Source organism: Amphiura filiformis, chromosome 19 (assembly GCF_039555335.1).
Source record: "Amphiura filiformis chromosome 19, Afil_fr2py, whole genome shotgun sequence".
Taxonomy (NCBI): domain Eukaryota; kingdom Metazoa; phylum Echinodermata; class Ophiuroidea; order Amphilepidida; family Amphiuridae; genus Amphiura; species Amphiura filiformis.
In genome coordinates this window covers 52207248-52219866 of record NC_092646.1, presented here as the reverse complement: position 1 = coordinate 52219866, position 12619 = coordinate 52207248, and the positions used below count along the sequence as shown (strand labels likewise).

The 12619-nt window shown below is 37.5% G+C and overlaps 1 protein-coding gene across 2 annotated transcripts in view; it reads left to right on the top strand.

The window, feature by feature from the left end:
- LOC140141458 (uncharacterized) overlaps positions 1-8383 on the top strand; it is a 44138-nt gene extending 35755 nt beyond the window's left edge. For both annotated transcript variants that reach the window (XM_072163322.1, XM_072163323.1), the window contains exon 3: positions 6611-8383. In XM_072163322.1, the coding sequence (XP_072019423.1) occupies positions 6611-7408 (798 nt within the window). In that variant the 3' untranslated portion in view covers positions 7409-8383. The remainder of the gene's footprint in view (positions 1-6610) is intronic.
- Positions 8384-12619: the final 4236 nt, after the last annotated feature.

Below are 12619 nucleotides of genomic sequence, written 5' to 3'. Positions count from 1 at the left end.
CAAAAGATCGATGACGTCCTATATAAAACGAAATTAGTTTCGTTTAGGGGGGAGGTATAATTACTCCATTACGTTTGTAAAAAAACATCGGTCTAATGAAGAATATGTTAATATAATTTGTTAGCGTTTTTGCATCAAAATGTTGATTTTTTAAAAATAAAAAACAAACAAACTTTGCAAACCGTTTTAATATAAGAATAGTGCAATAATCAAAACTTTCACATGATTTGTATCAGTTGATTTACATTATGCGAACATTTTAAAAGTGTGTGATCATGTATGGTGTACCCGCGAGTATCGGGTGTCCGCAAACGTGGACCCCACTAACTTGGACAAAAAAAACCCCAAATAAACCCCAAATAATAGGGGTGGTAGTTTTGGGTCCCCTTTCCTTGTTTTATGGCATCGCAACAACAAACAGATGTCTTAATTCAGGGGAGATATTCAATAAGGGTGTCAAATAATGCAAACGTCAATATTGATGCCCCCATGGGAGTTTGAAGTTTATATTATTGTGCGTATCATTCATTTTACCAGGCTACATTTTTAAACAAATGCTCGCATGCTTTGACGAACTCAAAAATTACAGGTTTGGGTAAATTAATTGTCATATAATCTGGTAACACCATCATTGCCTAAGTTTAAAAACCTGTTTGAGATGGTGGTTAAAAATTGGTCAATTTTTTGCCAAAAATGACCAAAATCATTAAAAACCTGCATTTTAGGCCTATTTATGAATTCCAAGAGGTCATAGGTCAAAAACCATAGGTCACAGAAAAATGTTGTGATTTACTTTTTTGATCTAAACATCCATCTTAATAAGCTGATACACTTTCCAAGATGCATATGTCATTTTTCAAAATATTTCCCATGTAAAAATTACCATTTTTGGTCGAAACTAGGCTTAGTATCCTCGAGGTCACCTAAGCCTAAGGCTTACTAAGCCACCTGTCGAGAAACTTGCCCATGTGTCTGAACCTGTATTGTATCAGATGATGTTTAAATGCACATTTTATTCAACTAACATTGATAGTATAAACTTTAAACCGAATAAATAATTGTAAAACGCACAAATTGGAAATTTGGATTAAAGTAAGATTTTCTGGCAATACCGGTTTTTTGCAGGACAGGCCTCAAAGTGTTGCTTCCGTTGCAGTGTGTGTCTAATCATGTGTGCAAAGTGTGCAAATATTTGAATTAAGTTGGTGGTATTAAAGGTTACATGAGTAAATATGTAGAAAATGCATTATTTCGAAAAATGCATTTTTTGAAAATTATCAAACTTTCTGGCAACACTGGCTTTACAGGTCAAATAGCCCCAGAGATTTTTTACCAAATTTGGAAGGGGCAATGTCTGCCCAATTATCAACAAAGAGGAAATAATTCTGGGTGCTCAAGCAAAATTAGTTTTACGACTTCAAAGATAGGGTAAAAATTGCATTTTTTCAAAAGTGCGAAAGTGGCAATGTTGCCCAGCCCTAAAATTGCACATAGGGAAATATTATTGCAATATTTTTTACATCTGGGGAAAGCAAAAAGATAATACTTTATGGTCGTAAGGTTGCTTTTTTAATGTGACCTCAAATTTAAAGTCAGAAGCAATTCAGAAAATTACATATTTTCACTTATTTTCACCCCAAAATAAGCAAAAATCGCCAAAATCATAAAATCTGCCGTTGCTATGGCAACAAGCTCCGGAGAAATTTTTGATGTGACTTTTTGTAACCTACTACCAAAGCCCTTCCACCTCATGCAATAAAAAAATTTTGACCGTTAGCAGGCACATGTGGTTTTTGGAAGAGAAGGTAGCCCTGAAAAGGGCTGTTTAGTTTGTCTTTGGTTCTTTTGAAGTGAGTTTACTGTGCTGCTCTGCCCTCTACCTGGTTGCCTCTATGACGAATACAGGTTTCAGCCCTAGTTCTCATTGCATTAATTGCGTTGCGTACCATCCTTGTGCGCCGGATACTTGCGAATGCAGCAGAAATACGGGGTTGCAAAGATGTCTGAAGCTAGCTGGTGATCCTCGCTTATAGTGAATGCTTTCCCAAGCCTAATGCTATTATCTATCCATGTCATTAACCCACGGTTGTTTGATGTATATAGAATTGGCTTCATTATTAACTAAATGCAAACTATAGATGCGCTATTTATCCTAAATCATATTTCTTTATTTGCAAGGGGTGGTGATTAATACTGCCATTAAAACAGCTGGAATAGGTGTAACAAGCAACAAGGAAATTTTATAAACATATTTTATCAAACATTAAAAGGAATTATTTGTATTAGAAGCTTGAAAGCGTAATTTCCAGTTACGAAATAGCGCCACCAATTTTGTCATTAATATATACATTTTATATCCGTAAAAGCTTTAAAAAATGCTATAAAAGTGAATAATGTTGTAAAAGAGTGAAAATTAAAGTTGAGAATCACTCAAAAGCATCTTTATACATCAGCATGATATCACTTTTAGCTGGTTTAAGCCTAAATTTTGGTCGTACATGATGTTTTGTTTAAAAAACTTATAAATGGTCCCATCAAACAACCGTGAACCGTGTGTTTCGTTTAAATCTTTGATGTAGCCAAACCTCGTCCGTGGACAGAGTGAAAAACGGGTACATTTCTTAAAGAGGGCATATCTTCAAAAATTGTGAGCCGATTGAAAGAATTGTTTTGGTTTATTAAAGCTAACGATTAAAGGTTTCTTTACATACCAAAATATATTTGATCAACTTTTCAGAAATAGGAGAAAAGGAGGGCGTAATGTGGGGCCTCTTTTTTGGGACACCCTGTATAATCGCAACTTCATTACTTCAACATACCACGTGACAAGCAAAGACAGAAAACGTACCATATTTTGGAATTTTATCTGCTTAAAACATTAATGTGTATTATAATATAGCTACCATTTTAATAATTCATGTAAAATGCATGCATTTCAAAACCTTCCGCGCTTCCCGGACACCCCTCCCGCACCTACCCCTCAGCCTGTCGCACCTCAATGTGGCTACGCTATTCGTGATAGGCGTAACGACATCATAACAACTGTTCCTCCGCGTTGCACCACAAATAATAGAGAGATTGCGAAATTTACGTGAAACGTGATACGGGAACGTCAACGGCAAACCACATTAGTCAAAAATAGGTTAGTGTGCCCTCTAGAGCGTGAAATCTATTGTGAATTGGTCAATCGTGGAATTACCGTAAGGCGATTACGTTGCGGTTGGTAGCAAAAAATGACGTTCCAAAATGACAAAAAGACGCATTATAAAATGCAGAAAAATGTTATGTTTGTCTTGTTGTGAAGCGAATCAAAGTATCCTAATAGAGCAAGTAGAGTCCGACATGTAATAAAATCCATTTGGGGGTTATAATTTGACCTAGTATAGACCAGAAGAAGTGAATAAATTTCGATTTTTTTCGACGCGATTTCGAACGGGAAGATTACCTATTCATTTGTGTGTGGAAAATGCCGTCCAAAAATCATCTTGCGAAGAGGCGTTTTAGGCAAGATCGAGTCGTGTTACGGCAAATTTGCCGTTGAATTTTGTTTTTGGACGGGGGACAGAAGTTCATGCAACGCCATTTTTCGCCTTGCTTTTTCATTGTTTTAAACATGTTAAACAGCTGTCAAAGTGTTTTGCTTATGGGATTGAGATTTGGCTATAGCCGGGGCCTATAGGGTAAGCACAGATTTGAGGTCAAAGGTCATTAAGGGTGTAATTCCAGTACATAACAAAGAGCTTCAAAATGCTTCTTTTCCTGCAGATTACATGGTATACAGAGGTGCGACTGACACATAAGCATTGACATTAGCTGGGGTCTATATTGTAACAGATTTTGAGTTCAAGATCATGTAGGGGTCAAACATAGTTTATTACTGAAAACAACTTTGAAATTCCCTTTTGCTGCATATTAAGTGCTGTGATCATCAGAACAATGGCATCATGTGCATAGGGTTATAATTACAGTTGGCTTAAACATGGGGAGGGGAATGTTTTGGGGGAAATTCTAAATGTTTATCCAATTTGAATGAAATTAGTATTATGTGATGTTGATATGATTCAAAACACGATGGAGGTCATTTTAAGGTCATCAGAGGTCAAGTCAAGATCAAATTGTTTTTATTAGATTGTCATTAAACTTAGTGCCTATAATTTTTCACAAAAAGACAATTTTGACCAAAGCCATTTCAAGGTCATCAGAGGTCATTTCAAGGTCACGACTGGACTTCGCGGTCTAACAAGACCGCAACATATCTATCTCTATGTCTTTCTTTTCGATCAGTGTTCCGGGGGAATTCGTTGTGACGACGAGTCATAAACTCATAATCGATGCATGATGCACGAAGCAGTAAGCGAGCATGAAAAAGAGCAATGATGAACAGAAGAAAAAGATTCACCCGTTCACTTAATCATGAACAAATAGAACTGGAGCACGCAATATATCATGTCTAGAGTTGAAAATGATATAAGAATAATAATAGTAGTAAATCAATAATAAATATGAAGTATAAATAAATAAAATTAAAGTAATAAAAGTATTTAATGGAGGATATTTATAGATAGAAGAGAAATATAATTGAACAAAGTGCAAATAAATTAATTGATCCATGGATAAGTAGTGTAATAATCAGCATGGTAAAAAGCAGATGGTCTCACAAACAGAGAGTTTGCTCTGAAAAAAAATCAGTGAATGGATGGTACAGCTAGCAGGTGAAAAGGGCAGTTAGCCCAAGCAAAAAGGGTGCCATTTCCCAGGTGGTGTATGACGTGCAGTCCCTAAATTCAGTAAATTTTCATCGTCAACCGTGTAATTGAATGGGATTATTTTGAAATTTTAAAACGCTTGAAATATCACAAACAAATAGGCCTATGTTGATAAATAATATAATTACAAGTTAAAACCGTTGGGGTTCGATAATGAACCCCACAAAACTAACCGAGTACATGGAAAATGCCATACGGCCGGGCGGTTTCACGAGTTGCCGGCTCGATCATGTCATCCGCCGCCTGCCATTTCCATTGTTCTTTGCCCTACAGTGTGCGTACGCATCGTGGTTTGCTCATGGCACGTGCATTTTAAATCGCCTACCGCATTTCATATACAAGAAAGCCATTGAACAGTGTAGCGGCTCGTTCATGCATATCCATAGACGATGTCAAGTGGTCTATAAATAAAACCATGAATGAAATAAGATTGTATAACTATGTATCTATAAATAAAACCTTGAATGAAAAAAGATTGTATAACTATTTGCCGTCGTAGTGTGATGTCAAAATCGATCGATGCTAAGTTAACTGGTTTACTCACGGAACCACGATCAAAACGAACACAACACAAAGCCAGTGGATTTAAATTGGCACAAATTCGTACAAACTGTATAAACTCTGACACTGTATAAAACTCTTGTTTTGGTTATTTAGACAACTAATGACATACACCTGTTAAAAAATACTCGTTTAAAAAAAAGCCCGCAAAACATCGATGCTATGATCTTAACTGGACTGAATGCAGCCAATCGTATTTCATACCAATACAAATGTGGGTTCGATACACCCAAGGGTGAAATGGTGATTCATATCTCTTTATTGAGGTTGTGCATGTGCATATAACGTATCATACCGTGAATATGACGGACTACTCAAATGCATTCAACAAAAGCATGATCCAATCTACCGCGACATTTAGTCTCACACACTAAGCAAATGCACTACAATCATATAGGTTGATGACAACATTTGATTGAATGGACTGGATTGCGCCATGATTACGGTGAAGGACACCGGTTAAAATCCTTTGTTTGGAGCCACTCGATAAAAGCATGCAGGGCATCTATAGATATATTTGTTCCAGCATAGCACCACCATAAATTTATTGCAGTTGAGTTTCGAGGCGAACGGCATTATGAGGTCCGCCCGCACAATGCCGTAACAGGTAACCCGTATGGCGTTTCCAGTGAACGCCTCTTCGCAATCTCTCTAATTATCAAAGATCTGGATCGTGATTCTATAGACCACTTGGCATGTGACGTCATTGCCCGGCAGTATGCGTGCGCATTATGACAATTTACATTGTTCTTTGCCCTGCAGTGTGCGTACGCATCATAGTCTGCTAAGGGCACGTGCATTTTAAACCGCCCGCCACATTTCATACAGTACAAGAAAGCCATTGATCAGTGTAGTGGCTCGTTCGAGCATATCGATAGACGCTCGCCTTTGTTGATAAACAGTGATGTCAAGTGGTCTATAGAATCCATCCTTTGGTAATCTACGATTTGACACATACAAAGGTGTTGAGTGCAGCTTGTGCTTGGCGGGGAATTCAAACAGCCGTGAGGTTTGTGTAAACATATCGCTATATGGTATACTATTGTACCACTACTTCTACGGCAAAATACTATTTCTAAAGACCTTTTGTTGACATAGTTGATATCTCGATTGTACGATTGGAATCATGAGTAGACTAGCTAATATATAGGCCAACCGATCTCTGTACATCGGCTTGGTATAATGAGTTTCGTGGCAGTAGTATAAAGTTGAGGATGAATCTAGTATGTACAAAAGAACGCATACCTTGAAATAACTGTAAATCTATCTTGATTACATTTTAGGTTCAAATCATCAAGGAGCCATTCATCACAGCTAATGTCTTTGGTCCAGAGTCCAACGCAGCAGAAGATGATGAAATGCATAAGATATTCAAAGAAGGCATCCATTCCACCCCAGAATCCCAAGCGGCAAAATTGACATTAGCTTTCGATGAAAGCATAGCTACATTCCAGTGGGTCAAACAGATGTTGGAATCACCATTTCCTGGCAAGTCCTTCGTTTTTGTCCACGACCAAGCTTTCGGCCTAAGATCCAATTATTCCAATATGCCACGTGGATATACACACACATTTCTCATACGTAATCCGTATAGGGTGTTTCCATCCTGGAAGAGGTTTTTGGTTAAAATAATGCCATCGTTTATTGATAAACCCTTCGCAGACATGCCAAAGTACGAGGTTCCTGCGAAGTTTGGCTATGGCGAGCTTTACGATCTTATGGTACATGTGCAAGAGAAATCAGATCAATCTCCAATAGTCATTGATGCTGATGATCTGCAAGCGAATCCAGCGTCCGTTTTTCGACAGTATTGCCATCTCCTGGGAGTGGAGTTCAAACAGACAATGCTACAATGGGAAGCTGGAGATAAGATCGTCGATACGTGGATCGCGTCTAAGAAGGTTCTGCAAGGGAACAAGATGGAAGAAGGTGGATACTTTGAAGATGCGTTTAAGAGTACGGAGTTTCATCTTCCAAGAGAATTGCTATCTCGAGAACAAATTGATATTGATCTCCTACCAGTGATAGATCAATGTAAGCCTCTCTATGAGAAAATGTATAGCATGCGAATTCGGCCATGATATTAGAAACTCATGAAGAAAAAAATTCATTTAGGGTGGTGCAATTATTGTATGTACCCAGTGTGATGAATTATAATGCGGCAAAGATAATTTGGCAATCCAAAATGGGAGGGGTACGGAGATATTTTGCACATATACCGTAAAATTCCGTCTACAAGCATATATATGCCTCTAAACGAGGTTTTTTGACACAAGAGACAAGAGGCAGACACTCTCAACACAAACGTTATTTGGAGTTTGAACAACTATATTACTGATAAAGGCGGCTGTACAAACTTGTATATTTGTAAGACCAATCTATTGCAATGTTTTTGAGAAGGGTATTTGGCCTTTCATATCTTTCGTTAAAAAAAACCCCTCGTTTAGAAGCATATATGCTTCTAGACGGAATTCTACGGTATTTGGGCAGCATTTCGATATTATGCCCTTAAAGTGTAGAAACATGTTAAGGGGTGGGGTATGAACGTTTGGACAGTATTTATTGTGGGACATTAGAGCACATCAGACATCGAATTGCATTCTGAATACGAAGAATGTCCTTCTGATATTAAATAATTTTGATTATTTGAAATTCGCATTTTATGGCAAATGATTAATTGATATTTTTGATATTTAAAGGGGCATTTCGTGATCCACAGCCTCATCCCCCCACTTTTTCCCAAAAAAAAGTTGAGATTTTTACACCACTGGATCCCTCTCGCTACATAATGTTTATGTACCAAATATTTCTTGCATATTAATTCGTTTAGCAAAAATATCGCCAAATTTGGTGCACCAGAACGAAAATACAACACATTGTCTATGGAGCAGTGTAATACACAATCATGCATAACTCGCAAACGCAAAATCGGAATCAACTGAAACTTTTTTCGTGGATATCTACTGAAAAATGTCATAAAAAGAGGATGCTAGGATCACGAAATCCTCCTTTAACAGTACTCGAAGTAAACTTAAATAAATCTGATAATATGTACTTAAAGTGTATGTAGGTGGGATGAAAAGCCGACGATCAATTGAAAATTTTGACCTTTCGTATTAAAGATATGGATTTGTTAGGTATTTTGGGTGAAAATCCATATCTTCAATATGAAAGGTCAAAATGTTCAATTGATCGTCGGCTTTTCCTCCCAGCTACATACACTTTAAGAATATATCATTAGATTTATAAAATCTACTTCGAGGACCGTTATATATCAAAAATGTGAAAAATATCAAATTTTAATAATTTGTCATAAAATTTGTATTATATCGTGAATTTAAAAAAATGAAAATTATTTGATATCAGAAGAACATTCTTCGTATTCAGAATGCAATTCGATATGTCTGATATGCTCTCATGTCCCACAAAAAATACTGTCGAAACGCTCAAAACGCTTATTCCAGATCCCTTAAGAATACGTCCAAATATTATGCAAATATTTTCTAATCGCTGCCATCGCATCACATGATAAGACCTGGTGCTTAACGAGGACCTAAATGCGCGTCGTCGCTACGGAAAACTAATTAAACCACGAAAAATAAGGTCTTATATACCTTACTACCCCCTCTATAGCTTACGTCCTCGCAGCGTTAACCATTTGAACGTTAACCGTTTATGAGGACTTGACGTGACAACACGCCAAGGAAACTTAGTACTTGTTCAGGTTTTCGGAAATGTGTGGATGTGTGTGTTGGTGGGGGTGGGGTGGCGGGGCACACGTGCCAGCCCTGGGGGGCACATCAAAAATTTTGGTGGGTATGCTCCCCCGGAATTCTGAGGTGGTGGGTCTTTGGGAGCTGACGGCGTACCGGTGCAAGGGGGTCTTTCGGAGCTGCGAACCGGGCTGTGAACAAGTAAAATGGGGTCTTTTGGAGCTGCGAACAGTCAAAATCAAGGGTCTTTCTTGGCTTTTTGGTTGAAAATCGCCTGAAAAAACCAGAAATATGAGGAAGGAGCAATTTTTGGGTCTTTTAGAGCTGAAATTATCAAAATCAAGGGTCTTTCGGAGCTCTATTTTGGTCAAATATAGGGGTCTTTCGAGCTGCGAAACCCAAAAGGGGGTCTTTCCGGGGAGCATACCCGTATGGTCATTTGTGTTGAGTGCCCCCAGGGTGCCAGCATTCTTGTGGGGATATTGGGAACGTACCAAATACCCCTGTAAGTGTAAGAGTACCCCATACGGCATGAAAACCTCAAAAATAACATTTTTAGAGATACCCCATAGCGGGATGTAGGCCTATGTGGTCCCTGTGTAAAAATAAGCTTTCTCCACTAGGAAATTTCGTGTATGCTTGCTTATATGTACCCCACAAGAATACTATGGTAAGTATATTATTCCCACAAGGAAGTTTCCACAAGGGTATCTGGTACGTACACGCACTAACACACAATACCCCATATTCATGTATCCTGGTGTGAGTAGGGGTTGTGTGTGGTTGGGGTTGGGAAGTAGGGGTGTGTGTGCTTGGCGCCTGGCGGGGGTGGGGGGGGGGGGGTGGGGTTTCAAAAACTTTTTGGTTCGTCGGGGGAGGGGAGTACACATAATTAGGGCGCAGCCTTTTGTAAATACAATTATACAGGGACAAGGTTGTTTGATGTGATCATTTATTAAATTTTCTAAAAAACATATAATGTTCAATTCTAGACCTGGACAATACCAACAACTAACACTAATAATGTACATCATGATGCAGTCATGTCTACAGTAGAATTCATCTCGACCTTTGCATGACTTAACCCCATTAAAAGCTATTAAACCAAGATAAAACTTCATTGAAACAGCTCAACTGATTAAATCGGATCTTCTCTGGCTGTGCACATGTGACTGTTTTCATGTGCGATATCGCAATAAAGTTTGTATTATAGCTTCAGTTGGGTAACCGATTATAAAGGAAACGAAAGGAAACAATGGTATGTGTACTTTTGTTCACGAAATGAGACAATGGCGTGCTTTTTGTAAACCAGCATTCTTGAAAATGAGCAACATAATGATTGTTGACTTAACACGGTTTGGAAATAATTTCTTCATATTTTTGGTGTTATCTGTCGTTTACATATCCTTCCTAAAACACAAAAGTACGACCTCTCCAAACACCTAAATTAGCTAAAATTTAGGACATGTTACAAAACTATATTGTCTAGAATTTTAGAAGAGTACTTTTAATATTGGCCGGTTATTTTTCACACAGCGACGTTAACTAGGCAATGTACTATTACCTATAACATTAACTAAAACACCAAAGTACGAATATTTCCAAACATCTAAATTAGCTAAAATTTAGGACATGTTAAAAAACTATATTTTCTAGAACTTTAGAAGAGTACTTTTAATATTGGCCGGTTATTTTTCACACAGCGATGTTAACTAGTCATATCCCCATACTTTTAACGTAGGGCTATTTGTAGAGGTCACTCGTCAATGGGAAAGAGCACTGTGTATTGTGTATAGGAAAACGGACAGTAACTGCAGTATGTATATTCCAAGCTCTTTTTGACATATATTTTGGCTTCTTTTCAACATCTTTTTCTGCTTTTTGTGGTATTTTATATTTTAAACACTGTACATTTGTGTGCAAATTGAGGGCGCCATTTACATATATTTTAAATTTAATCTAGCCAAATAATATAAGTTATTTCTAACATTTCATGTTAAAAGTATTTTGAAAATTTCGTAGCTATTTGTTTATCTTTTTCTGATGTTTTGATGCCATTATACCAGTATCTTCCCCTTGTAAAGATGAAAACATGATTTAAGATAAATAGCGCCACCAGTGTTCGCCAATTCTTAAAAATGACCTACTTTCACAAAGATGGTGACAAAGAGTATAGGAAAGAAAACCAATATAAAACACAAGTGCTTCCTGGAAAATAGCAATCGGGGAAGGAAGTGAAACGACGCAATTGGACATAAGAGAGATAAAAATAAATAACGACTTCACAAAAAGTAACGCAGCCGTTATATTTAGTCATAATAGTTTCAGATCTAGGCTGTAATCACAATAATTGTTTATTTAACATAAAAAAGAATGATGGTTTATTGAAGAGCATTTGTCGACATAGCGGTCTGGCATCTCGCTATATAAATCGATTGATTCAGAAAAAAAGGAACTGTGTAACGATTATTTTAACGTTCTCATGTGTGTTAAACCAAGTAGACTATAGTGTTACTATGATATGAGAGGCAAATATAAAAATGAACCAGTTATGGGTGAAAACGGGAAATTCAAAATTTCCCAATGTTACGCTCGTGCTGCAACTAATACGTTAACTATATTCCGCTACCCTTTGCTTAAATACTGTGGTAAATGACGCAGACTGCAATACAGGACTATTTGATGTTGGGCGATGAGAGTTTAATCGGTAAGAGCCTCAATTTTGTAAATACTGAATGATTTAGGTTCACCATAATTATACGTTACTACAAAGTACAGGTACGTTACGTTACAACAGATACGTTAAGGAAGTTGTGCCATGTGCAAATGCACACTTCGTCGCAGTGTATTCAGATGGTATTTGTGTAAAGTCTTGGATATCGATGACGATGATCAGGAAAGGAAAGGAAAAGAAAGGAAGAAAAGGGGAAAGGTGAAAAGGGAGAAAAAGAGAAGAGAAATGAAAATCACATTTTGGCCATAATGACCTTTGGATGACCTTTCACCCCGAGTTGGTCATGTAACATTTGTGCCACCACCCAATGGTCCTTGTGACCAAATGTGGTCACATTGGCTTAAAGCATATGGCTACGATTAAAAGTTTGACAGAAGAAAGAAAGAAGAAGAACTGACCAAAAACAGAACACTCGCAAATTGGAAATTTGCGATTGTAATTATGGAAGAAAACGAAATGTTTGTGTCGTGGACATATGTTTTAAATGTTTCCATGGGAACAGTCACCCTATTCAAGGATTATTCTAATTTTTGGATATGGATATTTGACACGTCTGTCCTACAAAGCCGTTAAACAGAGCACTTTTAGCTACACGGCCTCTCTACTATTTAAGATATTCAGCAATATTCGTAAAAATTTCAAATATTTTGAGACTCGAGACAATCACCGATAGCGCCTTTAATGCTTCCGACTTATCACAGATAAATGAAGGACAATGCGGTAATACTGTCCATGCCAGGAATGGACCAGGAAATTATAGGCCTGTTATCTATGGGTGTACTTTTATCACTGTTTATATCTGCTCTTGGTGTGAATACCTATCCGTTTCCTCTGCATAACTCTGT